At 48.9% G+C, this 12,196-nt stretch overlaps 2 protein-coding genes across 2 annotated transcripts in view; both read left to right on the top strand.

Annotated features, from left to right (window-relative positions):
• Window positions 1–268: 268 nt before the first annotated feature.
• Window positions 269–2,924, top strand: NEDD8 (NEDD8 ubiquitin like modifier). Its single transcript, XM_038126620.1, has 4 exons — window positions 269–373; window positions 559–606; window positions 1,901–1,983; window positions 2,678–2,924. Exons 1-4 carry the CDS (start codon window positions 356–358, stop codon window positions 2,769–2,771), a joined length of 243 nt encoding a protein of 80 aa, XP_037982548.1. The 5' UTR covers window positions 269–355; the 3' UTR covers window positions 2,772–2,924.
• Window positions 2,925–3,417: 493 nt separating this feature from the next.
• IPO4 (importin 4) overlaps window positions 3,418–12,196 on the top strand; it is a 9,942-nt gene continuing 1,163 nt past the window's right edge. The window contains exons 1-6 of the mRNA XM_038126495.1: window positions 3,418–3,575; window positions 3,663–3,749; window positions 6,026–6,093; window positions 7,304–7,345; window positions 8,387–8,510; window positions 11,039–11,218. Of these exons, the coding sequence (XP_037982423.1) occupies window positions 3,483–3,575; window positions 3,663–3,749; window positions 6,026–6,093; window positions 7,304–7,345; window positions 8,387–8,510; window positions 11,039–11,218 (594 nt within the window). The 5' untranslated portion in view covers window positions 3,418–3,482. The remainder of the gene's footprint in view (window positions 3,576–3,662; window positions 3,750–6,025; window positions 6,094–7,303; window positions 7,346–8,386; window positions 8,511–11,038; window positions 11,219–12,196) is intronic.

Genomic DNA, 12,196 nt, shown 5'->3' with positions numbered 1-12,196 from the left:
CCTTGATTGACGTCACCGAGCGTTTAAACAGCTAAATTTGGGTTTTAAAAAGGCATTTTTGGGGTATCCCCCCCCGCGACGCAAAATGGAGCAGCCCGAAAATGGCGGGATAAAACCGCTTTTGACTGACAGCGCATCCATCCAATGAGGCTCGTTCAGAGCCCGGAAGCACTGCGGGAACTACAACCGCCGCCATTTTTTCTGCTGGCAAGGGGCGGGTCCGGCATTTTGATTGGCGGGCATACCGGAAGCGCTTCGGCCGCCATTTTAGGTGTTGGTTGGTAGTGCGGGCTCAGCGGGCGGGGCCTCGCTTCCGCTTCCGCCCGGCGGCTCCGAAGGCGCCGCAGCCGCCACGATGCTCATCAAAGTCAAGGTTTTTTTGGGACGAAACCCGCGGATTTCGGGCAAATCCCGGCGTTTGCCGCCGCCGCCGAGGGGGGAGGGGAGGCGCGGAGGGGGTTTGGGGTGAAAACGGCGGGGTTTAGGGGCGGTTTTGGCGGGGGGGAGAAGCGTGAGGGGAGCGCGCGGTGCATTGTGGGATGATGGCGCCCCCCACAGACGCTGACGGGCAAAGAGATCGAGATCGACATCGAGCCCACGGACAAGGTGAGCTCCCAGTTCGGACCAGTTTAAACCAGTTTGGGGCGGGTTTGAGGTGGGGGGGAAGCGCAAAGGGGCTCCCAGTTTGATCCCAGTAAGGGGGAGGGGCGTCCCAGTATGGCCCAGTGGGATCCCAGTAACTCCCAGTACCTCCCAGTTCATCCCAGTATGGCCCAGTGGGATCCCAGTGCCTCCCAGTTCATCCCAGTATGGCCCAGTGGGATCCCAGTGCCTCCCAGTTCATCCCAGTATGGCCCAGGGGGATCCCAGTGCCTCCCAGTTCATCCCAGTATGGCCCAGGGGGATCCCAGTGCCTCCCAGTTCATCCCAGTATGGCCCAGGGGGATCCCAGTGCCTCCCAGTGCCTCCCAGTTCATCCCAGTATGGCCCAGGGGGATCCCAGTGCCTCCCAGTTCATCCCAGTATGGCCCAGGGGGATCCCAGTAACTCCCAGTGCCTCCCAGTTCATCTCAGTATAGCCCAGTCCCTCCCAGTATGGTCCAAACTGGTCCCAATACCTCCCAGTCCGTCCCAGTTCCCTCCCAGTATGGCCCAGTCCCCTCCCAGCCCGTCCCAGTCCATCCCAGTATAAACCAGTCCCTCCCAGTTCCTCTTGATTCGGTCCCAGTTCATCCCAGTAACTCCCAGTTAATCCCAGTCCCCTCCCAATTTTATCCCAGTCTGTCCCAGTTGCCTCCCAGTCCGTCCCAGTATGGCCCAGTCCCTCCCAGTCTGTCCCAGTTCCCTCCCAGTTCATCCCAGTAACCTCAAATCCATTCCCAGTAACTCCCAGTATGGCCCAGTAAGCCACCAGCGCCTCCCAGTATGGCCCAGTTCCCTCCCAGTCCCTCCCAGTTCAAACCAGTGACCTCCCAGTAGAAACCAGTATGGCCCAGAGACCTCCCAGTAAACCCAAACCCCATCCCAGTATAAACCAGTAACCCCAAAGCCCCTCCCAGTTCCCTCCCAGTTCATCCCAGTCCCCTCCCAGTTCATCCCAGTTCCTCCCAGTCCCATCCCCCCTTTAAGATCGTCCCCGCCCCGCATCGCCCTTTTAAAACCATAGACGAGTCCTCCGAGCCGCCCTGCGTGCCCTTTAGCCCCGCCCACTTCCGGCGGCGCTCCGCCACACTTCCTCCTCTCTATGGCACCAAAATGGCGGCGCCCGGGTTGTTTCAACCTCCGGAGCCTCCAGATGTGCCCCAAAGCGCCCAGATGTGCCCCAGCTGTGCCCTAAGAGCCCGGATGTGCCCCAGCTGTGCCTCAGGCGTGGTTTTTTTTGGGGTTTTTCGGGGTGCAGGTGGAGCGCATCAAGGAGCGGGTGGAGGAGAAGGAAGGCATCCCCCCCCAGCAGCAGCGGCTGATCTACAGCGGCAAGCAGATGTAGGCGGGGCTTAGAGGGGGCGTGGCCACGACTGGGAGGGGTTTAGCGGGAGGGGCGTGGCTATAAGGTGAAAGGGCGGGGTTTAAAGGGGGAAATTTGGGTTAAAATGGAAACAAATGGGTTAAAATGGCGGCAGGGGCGGGGCCTAAGTGGGTGTGGTCATGGTTTACCTAGGGAGGCAGAAAGGGGCGTGGCCGTGGTGTAAAGGGGCGTGGCTTTAAATGGGGAAATTTTGTTTAAATAGTGCCAAAGAGAGGTTAAAATGCAAATGGGGCGTGGCTTAAGTGGGCGTGGCCAGCTTTACGTGGGGCCTAAGGAAAGAGGTGGAAAGGGGCGTGGTCCTGGGGTAAATGGGCGGGGTTTAAATAGGGAGAAATGCGTTAAAAATGGGAAATTTAGGTTAAAGAAGGGTCCAAAGGAGGTTGGGGGCGGGGTTTAGGTGGGTGGAGTTTAAAGGGGAGGGGCTTAAAAAGAGTAGGGGTTCAAGGGGTTAAAAATGGGAAAATTTGGGATAAAATGGCAGCAAACAGGAATAAAAGTGTGGTTGGGGCGGGGCTTAGTGGGTGTGTCCTCACAGCTGGCGGTGCCTCGAGGGGGCGTGGCTAATCGATTTACAGTAGGCGTGGCCTCTGGGTAGTTAAAGGAGGGCGTGGCTTGTGTAAGTGGGCGTGGCCTCCCTGACTTCCTCCCCAGGAACGATGAGAAGACAGCGGCCGACTACAAAATCCAGGGGGGCTCCGTCCTCCATCTTGTGCTGGCCCTGCGGGGGGGCGTGGCCAGGCCCTGAGGGGGTGTGGCCATGCTCAGACCACACCCCCTTTCCCTGTAAGCCACGCCCACCCTCATTTCCCCTTTCCCTGAGGTCACTTCCCGTTCGTGTATCCGTTATTATTTAATAAAGGTTCGCTGATGACGTCAGCAGCGCGTTTGTGACGTCATAGCTGTGTCCGTGATGTCATTTCCTGGTTAAAATTTGGGGTGGGCCCTACTTGTATTTGGCATTGCCCTTTTAAAGGGAATGTTGCCCTTTTAATGGCATCGCCGCTTTAAGGGCGCTGTGGGACCCACAGGCTGCGTTGCCCTTTTAAGACCTTTTAAAAACCTCCCTAATTTGGCCCCAAAATTTCAATTTTTAGCCCCAAAATTTAAAAAGTTGAACCCCAAAATCCCCACTTTTAACTCTTAAACCCTCCCTCAAAACCCCGAAATTCCTATTTTTTCACCCCAAACCCCCTTTTCCCCCTCAAAAAAACCCTTTTAACCCCTCCCTCACCTTCTGACCCCAATTTCTCCGTTTTTATCCCAATTTTTTTGCCCAAATCCGTCATTTTTCACCCCAAAATCGCCGCTTTCCACCATCGCCCCTTTAAGAGCGGTCCCCACCGCCCATCACCGCTTTAAAACCATAGAGAAGTCCTCCAGGAGAGCTAGCGCGACCTTTAGCCACGGGCACTTCCGGCGGCGCTCCGCCGCGCTTCCGCTTTCTCTATGCTCCAAAATGTCCGCCCCCTCCTTTTCCAAAATGGCGGCGCCCGCATTGGAGCGGATCCTGACGGATCTCCTGGAGCCCGACAGCGCCAAAATCCGCCAGGTGCGCCGAATTTCACCGAATTCGGGCAAATTTGGGCCAATTTAAGGATTTTCGGTGTTTTTACCGAATTTTATGGATTTTTTCCAGGCCACGGAGCGGCTGCGGGAGGCGCTGGAGGAGCCGGAGGGGCCGCAAGGCCTCGCGGAGCTGCTCAGGGGGGCGGGGAGGCCGCAGGTCTGAGGGGGGGGAGGGGGCAATGGGGTTTTGGCGGGAAATTTGTGGGGTTTTGGCGGGAAATTTGTGAGGTTTGGCGGGAATTTAAAGGGGTTTGGCAGGAATTTGGGGGGAATTTTGGGATTTTTGGGGTTTAGGGGGAGCCTGAGGGAACCCGGGGCTCCCTGAAGGGATTTTGGCGGGAGTTTCGCGGTTTTGGCGGGAATTTTGGGGGGAAATTTGGGGAAAATTGGGGATTTTGGGAGGAATTCTGGGGGTTTTTGCTGAGAATTTGGGGGATTTTCGGAAAACTGGGGGGATCCTGAGGGGATTTGGGGGGAAATTTGGGGTTTTGGGGGGGGGAATTTTGGGGGCGATTTCGGATTTTAGGGAGATTTGGAAATTTTGGGGATTTTTGTGGGGGATTTGGGCGATCCTGAGGGGATCTGGGGGCGAATTTGGGGATTTTGGCCATTCCCGGTGGATTTTAGGGTGAACGTGGCGCAAATTTGGAGAATTTAGGGGGGATTTTGGGGATTTGGGGCTTCCCAGGTTGATTTTGTGGTTCCTCGGTGGATTTTGGTGTGAATTTGGGGGATTTTGAGGGGAATTTGGGGTCCCCAGGTGGATTTTGGGGGTCCCAGGGGGATTTGGGTGAGAATTTCAGGGATTTTGGGGCTTCCCAGGTGGATTTGGGGGTTTCCTGGGGGATTTTGGGTGAATTTGAGGGACTTTGGGGTGAATTTTGGGGATTTTGGGTGAATTTGGGGGTTCCCAGGTGGATTTTGGGGTGAATTTCGGGGTGACTTGGGGATTTGGGGTTCCCAGGTGGATTTTGGGGTGAATTTGTGGCGTTTTGGGGTGACTTTGGGGAATTTTGGGGTTCCCAGGTGGATTTTGGGGTGGATTTGGGGATTCTCAGGTGGATTTTGGGGGATTTTGGGGGGGATTTTAGGGTGAATTTGGGCGATTTTGGGGTGCATTTGGGTAGACTTTGGGGCATTTTGGGGTGACTTTGAGGATTTCGGGGTTTCCTGTTGGATTTTGGGTGAATTTGAGGGATTTTGGGGTGAATTTGGGGGGAATTTCGGGCATTTTGGGATGGATTTGGGAGTTCCCAGGTGGATTATTGGGTGGATTTGGTGAAATTTGGGATGGATTTGGGGGTTTCCCGGTGGATTTGGGGTGAATTTAGGGGATTTTTGGGGTGACTTTGGGGCATTTTGGGGTGGATTTGGGGGTTCCCGGGTGATTTTGGGGTGATTTGGGGGTTCCCGGGTGGATTTTGGGGTGATTTTGGGGTTCCCGTGTGATTTTGGGGTGAATTTGGGCGATTTTGGGGTGACTCTGGGGGGTTTTGGGGGTGATTTTGGGGCATTTTGGGGTGACTCTGGGGATTTAGGGATTTTGGGGTGGAATTGGGGGTTCCCAGGTGATTTTGGGGTGATTTTTGGGTTTCCGGGTGATTTTGGGGTGACTCTGGGGTTTCCCGGGTGGATTTTGGGGTGACTCTGGGGGGTTTGGGGGTGGATTTGTGTGATTTTGGTGTGATTTGGGGGTTACCGGGTGATTTCGGGGTTCCCAGGTGATTTTGGGGTGTATCTGGGGGTTCCCGGGTGCATTTTGGGGTGAATTTGGGCAATTTTTGGGGTGATTTTGGGGTGACTCTGGGGATTTTGGGGTGATTTTGGGGTTCCCGGGTGATTTTGGGGTGGATTTGGGGTTTCCCGGGTGGATTTTGGGGTGAATTTGGGCGATTTTGGGGTGATTTTGGGGTGACTCTGGGGGGTTTTGGGGTGACTGGGGATTTGGGGGATTTTGGGGTGACTCTGGGGGAATTTGGGGGGGATTTTGGGGATTTTGGGGTTCCCAGGTGATTTTGGGGTGGATTCGGGGGTTCCCGGGTGGTTTTAGGGTGATTTTGGGGCGTATTTGGTGGATTTTGGGGTGGATTTGGGCGACTTTGAGGTGATTTTGGGGTGACTCTGGGGGATTTTGGGGTGTATTTGGGGGTTCCCAGGTGATTTTGGGGTGATTTTGGGGTGACTCTGGGGGATTTTGGGGTGGATTTGGGGGTTCCCAGGTGATTTTGGGGTGATTTTGGGGTGACTCTGGGGGATTTTGGGGTGGATTTGGGGGTTCCCAGGTGATTTTGGGGTGATTTTGGGGTGACTCTGGGGGATTTTGGGGTGGATTTGGGGGTTCCCGGGTGATTTTGGGGTTCCCGGGTGGATTTTGGGGTGTATTTGGGGTATTTTGGGGTGATTTTGGGGTGCCTCGGGCTCCCGGGCTCCCAGATCCGCCATTTGGCCGCCGTGCTGCTGCGGAGGCGCCTCCGGAAGCTGCCCCAGGACTTGATTGACAGGTGGGCGGGGCCTGCGCCCCATTGGGATCAATGGCAGAGGGCGTGGCTTGGGAGGAAACGGGGCGGAGCTGAGGCTCCATTAGGATCAATGAGAGGGGCGGAGCTTTGGGGAAAATGGGCGGGGTTTCAGCACAATAGAAGTCAATGGGAGGGGGCGTGGCTTGGGGGAAAATGGGTGGAGTTTCAGCCCAATAGAAGTAAATTGGAGTGGGCGTGGCTTGGGGGAAAATGGGTGGACTTTCAGCCCAAATAATGTCAATTGGAGGGGGCGTGGCTTGGGGAAATTGGGCGGGGTTTCAGCCCAATAGAAGTCAATGGGAGGGGGCGTGGCTTAGGCACCACTGGTGTCAATCTGAGGGGTGTGGCCTGGTAAAATGGGGCGGAGCTTTAGCCCCATTAAGATCAACTGTAGGGGCGTGGCTTGAGGGAAAATGGGCGGGGTTTTAGCCCAATAGATGTCAATGGGAGGGGGCGTGGCTTAGGAGCCACTGGCATCAACAGGAGGGGCGTGGCTTAAGGAAATAGGGCGGAGTCTCAGCCCCATTAAATTGAAAGGGGTGTGGCTTTGGGAGAAGGGGTGGAGCTTCCACCCCTTTAAAATCAATAGGAGGGGGCGTGGCCTGTGTGCAATTAGAGCCAATTGGGGGCGTGGCTTATCAAAAGGGGGCAGAGCTTTAAGCCTATTAGAAGCAGCTGGAGGGGCGTGGCCTATAGTCAAAGAGGCGGAGCTTAGCTCCCATTACAATCAATAAGAGGGGGCGGGGCTTTGTGGGCCTTGGAGTCACTGGGAGGCGTGGCTTGAGGAAAGGGGCGGAGCTCCAAGTCTTTGGTTGGGGGAGTGGCTTGTTGGCCATTGGAATCAATGGAGGGGGCGTGGCTTGTGGCCATTTCATATAAATGAGGAGGCGTGGCTTCAGAAAATGGGGCGTGGCTTGGCTTCCATAGGATTTTATCAGAGAGGGCGGGGCCTAATTAAAGGGTTAATTAGTGGGTGGGGCTGATTTAATAAGGGGGGATTAAATGGGCGTGGCTTGCCTAATTAATAAGTGGGAGGAGCTTCATTAATTAACAAAGGGGAGGAGCTTAAAATAACCACAGCTCAGCCGGTGGGGGCGTGGCCTGACCATATATGGTGGAAAGGGGTGGAGCATGGCCATATATGGTAATAAGGGATAAGGGGCGTGGCTAACTGTGGCTCCGCCCCCTGCAGGCTCCCCCATGTCGTGGTCGAGGCCCTGGAGCGCGAGACCGAGTGAGTGGAAGGAGCCAAAATCCCCCAAAATCCCCCCAAATTTGGGAAATTTTGGCGGGAAAAGGGGAGGGGGGAGGGGAGGGGAAAAATTTGGGGGGAAAAGGCAGAATTTTGGGGAAAAAATCGGGGAATTTTTGGGAAAAAAATGGGGATTTTTGGGTAAAAAATGGGATTTTTGTGGGGAAAAATTGGGATTTGGGGGGGAAAAATCGAAATTTTTGGGATAAAAAAATGGGGATTTTGGGGGGGAAATTTGGAATTTCTTAAAGGGAAATTTTGGGTGAAAAATGGGAATTTTTTGGGGGGGAAATGGGAATTTTTTTGGTGAAAAATGGGAATTTTTGGGCAAAAAATGTGAATTTTTGAGGAAAAATGGGAATTTTTAGGGGAAAAATTGGAATTTTTGGGGTAAAAAATGGGAATTTTTGGGGAAAAATTGGAATTTTTGGGGTGAAAAGGAGGAATTGTGGGATAACCCCGAGAATTTCAGGAGTTTTGGGTTGAAAATCAAAATTTGATCCCGAAAAATGAGAATTTTCCATTAAAAAAAGGCCGATTTTGGTGAAAAAAGGGGAAATTTTGGATTTATTGCTGAAAATTGGGAATTTCAGCCCGAATTTGGGAATTTCTGGGAATTTTGGGAACTGAAATTTGGGGGTTTTGGGGTGAAAAATGGGGATTTTGGGGAAAAATTGGGAGTTTTGGGGAAAAATTGGGAATTTTGGGGAAAAATTGTGATTTTTTCGGGCAAAAATTGGAATTTTGGGGGAAAAATGGGGAATTTGGGGGGTAAAAAATGGGGATTTTGGGGGCAGGGAATTTGGAATTTCTTAAAGGGAAATTTTGGGTGAAAAATGGGAATTTTTGGGCGAAAAATGGGAATTTTTTGGGGGAAAAAAGGGAATTTTAGTGAAAAAAATGGGATTTTTTTGCTGAAAAAATGGGATTTTTTTGCTGAAAATGCGGGATTTCATCCCAAATTTTGGGGATTTTTGGGATCTTTGGGATTTTTTGGGATTTTTGGGGATTTTTTCCCCCCAGCTCTTGCAGCAGAGGGGCCCTGGCCCAGCTCGGGGCGCGGCTGCTGCTCCTGGGAGGCCCCAAATTTTGGGAACCGTTGGAGAAATGGATCCAGGAGGCGGCGAGGGACCCCCGGAAAGTGGAGGTGAGGACCCAAAATTCCAGATTTTGGGAAAAATGTTTTTAAATTTAAAAAATCCCATAAAAATTTGGGGAAAAAATGGAAAAAATCGGCGAAAATTCCTAAAAAAAGGCGAAAAAAATGCAAAAAATTGGGAAAAAAATCAAAAATTCTTCCAAAAGTTCCTAAAAATCCTTAAAAAAATCAGGCCCCAAAAATATCCAAAAAGAACTGTCGAAAAAATGAGGAAAAAATCTTAAAAATCCCCCAAAAACTCTTAAAAATAATAAAAAAGTCCTGGAAAGAATATCCCGAAAAATCAGATAAAAACCCTGGAAATTCCAAAAAAATCCTAAAACCCCCCCCCCCAAAAATCCCCAAAAATTCCCAAAAAACGCCCCAAAAATACCCACAAAAATTCCTAAAAAATTCCCCAGATATTTCTAAAAATTCCCCAAAAATCCCCCCCAAAAAATTCCAGAAAAAATCCAAAAACATTCAAAAAGAAACCCCAAAAATTGAAAAAAAAATTCCCAAAAAATTGCCCAAAAAATTCCCAAAAATTCCCAAATAGCTCACAAAATTCTTTTAAAATTCCCCAAAAAATTCTCAAAAATTCCCTTAACATTCCCAAAAAATTCCCCCAAAATTCCCCCAAAATTCACAAAAAAATTCCAAAAAAATCCCCCCAAATTCCCCCAAAATTCACAAAAAAATTCTCAAAAAATTCCCCAAAAAATTCCTCAAAACTCCCCCAGAAATTCCTAAAAAAGTCCCCTAAAATCCTTTGGAAAAACACCAAAAAAATCTCAAAAATTCCCCCCAAAAAAATTTTTAAAATCCCTCAAAAAGCCCCAAAAATTCCTAAAAAGGTTCTTTAAAAATCCATCCAAAAGCCACAAACAATTCCCAAAAAAAATCCCTCAAAAAAACCCCAAAAAAATCCCCAAAAATTCCCAAAAAATCCCTCAACCCCCCCCCTCAAGAAATCCCAAAAAATTCCCAAAAAAGTTCTTTAAAAACCCTGGAAATTCCCAAAAAATCCCTCAAAAACCTCCCCCCAAAAAATCCCAAAAAACTCCCAAAAAATTCCCAAAAAATCCCTCAAAAACCCCCCAAAAATTCCTAAAAAAGTGCCCTAAAATCCCTCAGGGAAACACCAAAAAACTCAAAAATTCCCCCAAAAATTCAAAAAAAACCCCTCCAAAAGCCACAAACAACTCCCAAAAAATGCCTGAAAAATAAAAACAACAAACCAAAAATCCCCAAGATTCCCTTCAAACCTCCCAAAAACACTTTTTTAAAAAAAAAAAAACCCAAAATTTGTCAAAATTCCTCAAAAAATGTAAAAAAAAATTCAATTTGTTGTCGTTTCTCCTCTGTCCTGCAGGGGGCGCTGCGCTGCGTGGGCGTGGCCGTGGGCGTGGCCGGCCCCGCCCCCTCTCCCCGAGGCCCCGCCCTGCTGGGGCTGTGCTGGGGTGGGAAACCCCAAAAAAATCCCCCAAAATCCCCAAATCCTTCCAAAAAATGGCCCAAAAATCTCAAAAAATTCTCCAAAATTCCCCAAAAAATCTTCCAAAAAAATTCCACAAAAATTCTCCAAAAATTCCCAAAAAAACCTCAAAAAATTCTCCAAATATTCTCTAAAACTTCCCAAAAAATTCCACAAAAATTCTCAAAAAATCACAAAAATTTCCCAAGAATTCCCTAAAACTTCCCAAAAAATGCCACAAAAATGCTCAAAAAATGCTCAAAAAATTCCAGAAAAATTCCCAACAAATTCCAAAAAATTCCAAAAAAATTCACAAAAAAGTCCCAAAAACTTCCCCAAAAATTCAAAAAAAAATCCAATAAAAGTCTCAAAAAATTTGTGAAAAATTCTCTAAAATTCCAAGAAAATCCCAAAAAAAATTCCAAAAATTCCCCAAAAAATTCTCCAAAAAATCCCCCAAAATTCCCCGAAAATTCCAAAGGAATTCCTCAAGAATTCCCAAAAAATTCCCAAAAAATTCCCCAAAAGATTCCAAAAAAATCCCGAAACAGTCCCGAAAAATTCCCCAAAAATTCTCAAAAAATTCACCCAAAATTCTGAAGAAATTAAAAAAAAAAACCTCAAAAATTTGCAAAAAATTCCCCGAAATTTCCTGAAAAGTTCTCAAAAAAATCCCCCAAAAAATCTCACAAAATAGTGAAAGAATTTCAAAAAATTTGAAATAAATTCCAAAACATTCCTAAAATGTTCTGAAAAAATTCCAAACAATTCCCCAAAAACACCCTCAAAAAATTTCCCCAAAATTCGGAAAAATCGCCCCAAAAATTCCCTGAAAATCCACAAAAAATTCCCCCAAAATTTCTTCAAAATCCCCAAAAATTCAAAAAAAAATTCCAAAAAAATTCCCAAAAAATCCCAAAATATTCTCAAAAAACTCCCCAAAAAGCTCAAAAAAAATCCCCCCGAATATTTTCAATAAATTCCCCCCAAAAAACCCCAAAATTTTCCTCAAAAACCCCAAAAAAATTCAATTTGTTGTCGTTTCTCCTCCGTCCTGCAGGGGGCGCTGCGCTGCGTGGGCGTGGCCGTGGGCGTGGCCGGCCCCGCCCTGTCCCGCCGAGGCCCCGCCCTGCTCGGACTGGTCCATCTGGCGCTGCGGCCGGGGGGGGACGGCGGCGCTCTGGGGGCGGCGCTGGCGGCGCTGGGGGCGCTGGCGCCGATCCTGGGACCCCGCGGCTCGGTGAGGGGATCGGGAAATCCGGGATTTGGGGGAAAATCGGGAATTTTGGGGAAAATTTGGGAATTTTGGGGAAATTTTGGGATTTGGGAAAAAATCTGGGGTTTTAGGGCAAAAATTTGGGGATTTTGAGTGAAAATTTGGGGGTTTTGAACCAAAATTTGGGGGTTTTGGAGTGAAATTTGAGGATTTTTGGCAAAAATTTGGGGGTTTTGACCCAAAATTTGGGATTTTGGGGGTGAAATTTGGGGATTTTGGGCAAAAATTTGGGGGTTTAGGGGCAAAATTTGGCATTTTGGGGGTGAAATTTGGGGGTTTTTAACCAAAATTTGGGGGTTTTGGGGTGAAATTTGGGGATTTTGGGCGAAACTTTGGGGATTTTGGGGAAAAATCCGGGAATTTTGGGGAAATTTTGGGATTTGGGGCGAAAATTTGGGGATTTTGGGAGAGGGCAAAAATTTGGGGATTTTGACCCAAAATTTGGGATTTTGGGGTGAAATTTGAGGATTTTGGGCAAAAATTTGGGGGTTTAGGGGCAAAATTTGGGATTTTTGGGGTGAAATTTGGGGATTTGGGGCAAAAATTTGGGAGTTTAGGGGCAATATTTGGGATTTTGGGGGTGAAATTTGGGGATTTTGGGGCAAAAATTTGGGGATTTTGGGCAAAAATTCGGATTTTTTGACCCAAAATTTGGGATTTTTGGGGTGAAATTTGGGGATTTTGGGCAAAACTTCGGGGATTTTGGAAAATTTGGGAATTTTGGGGAAGATTTGGGATTTGGGGCAAAAATCTGGGGGCTTTGGGCAAAAATTTGGGATTTTAGAGCAGAAATTTTGGGGTTTTGAGGCGACATTTGGGGGTTTCGACCCAAAATTTGGGATTTTTTACCCAAAATTTGGGATTTTTGGGGTGAAATTTGAGGATTTTGGGCAAAAATTTGGGGGTTTAGGGGCAAAATTTGGGATTTTTGGGGTGAATTTG

This window comes from Motacilla alba, unplaced genomic scaffold (assembly GCF_015832195.1).
Source record: "Motacilla alba alba isolate MOTALB_02 unplaced genomic scaffold, Motacilla_alba_V1.0_pri HiC_scaffold_35, whole genome shotgun sequence".
Lineage (NCBI taxonomy): Eukaryota > Metazoa > Chordata > Aves > Passeriformes > Motacillidae > Motacilla > Motacilla alba.
Note: the sequence above shows the minus strand (reverse complement) of the source record. Positions and strands in the feature narration are given on the sequence as shown.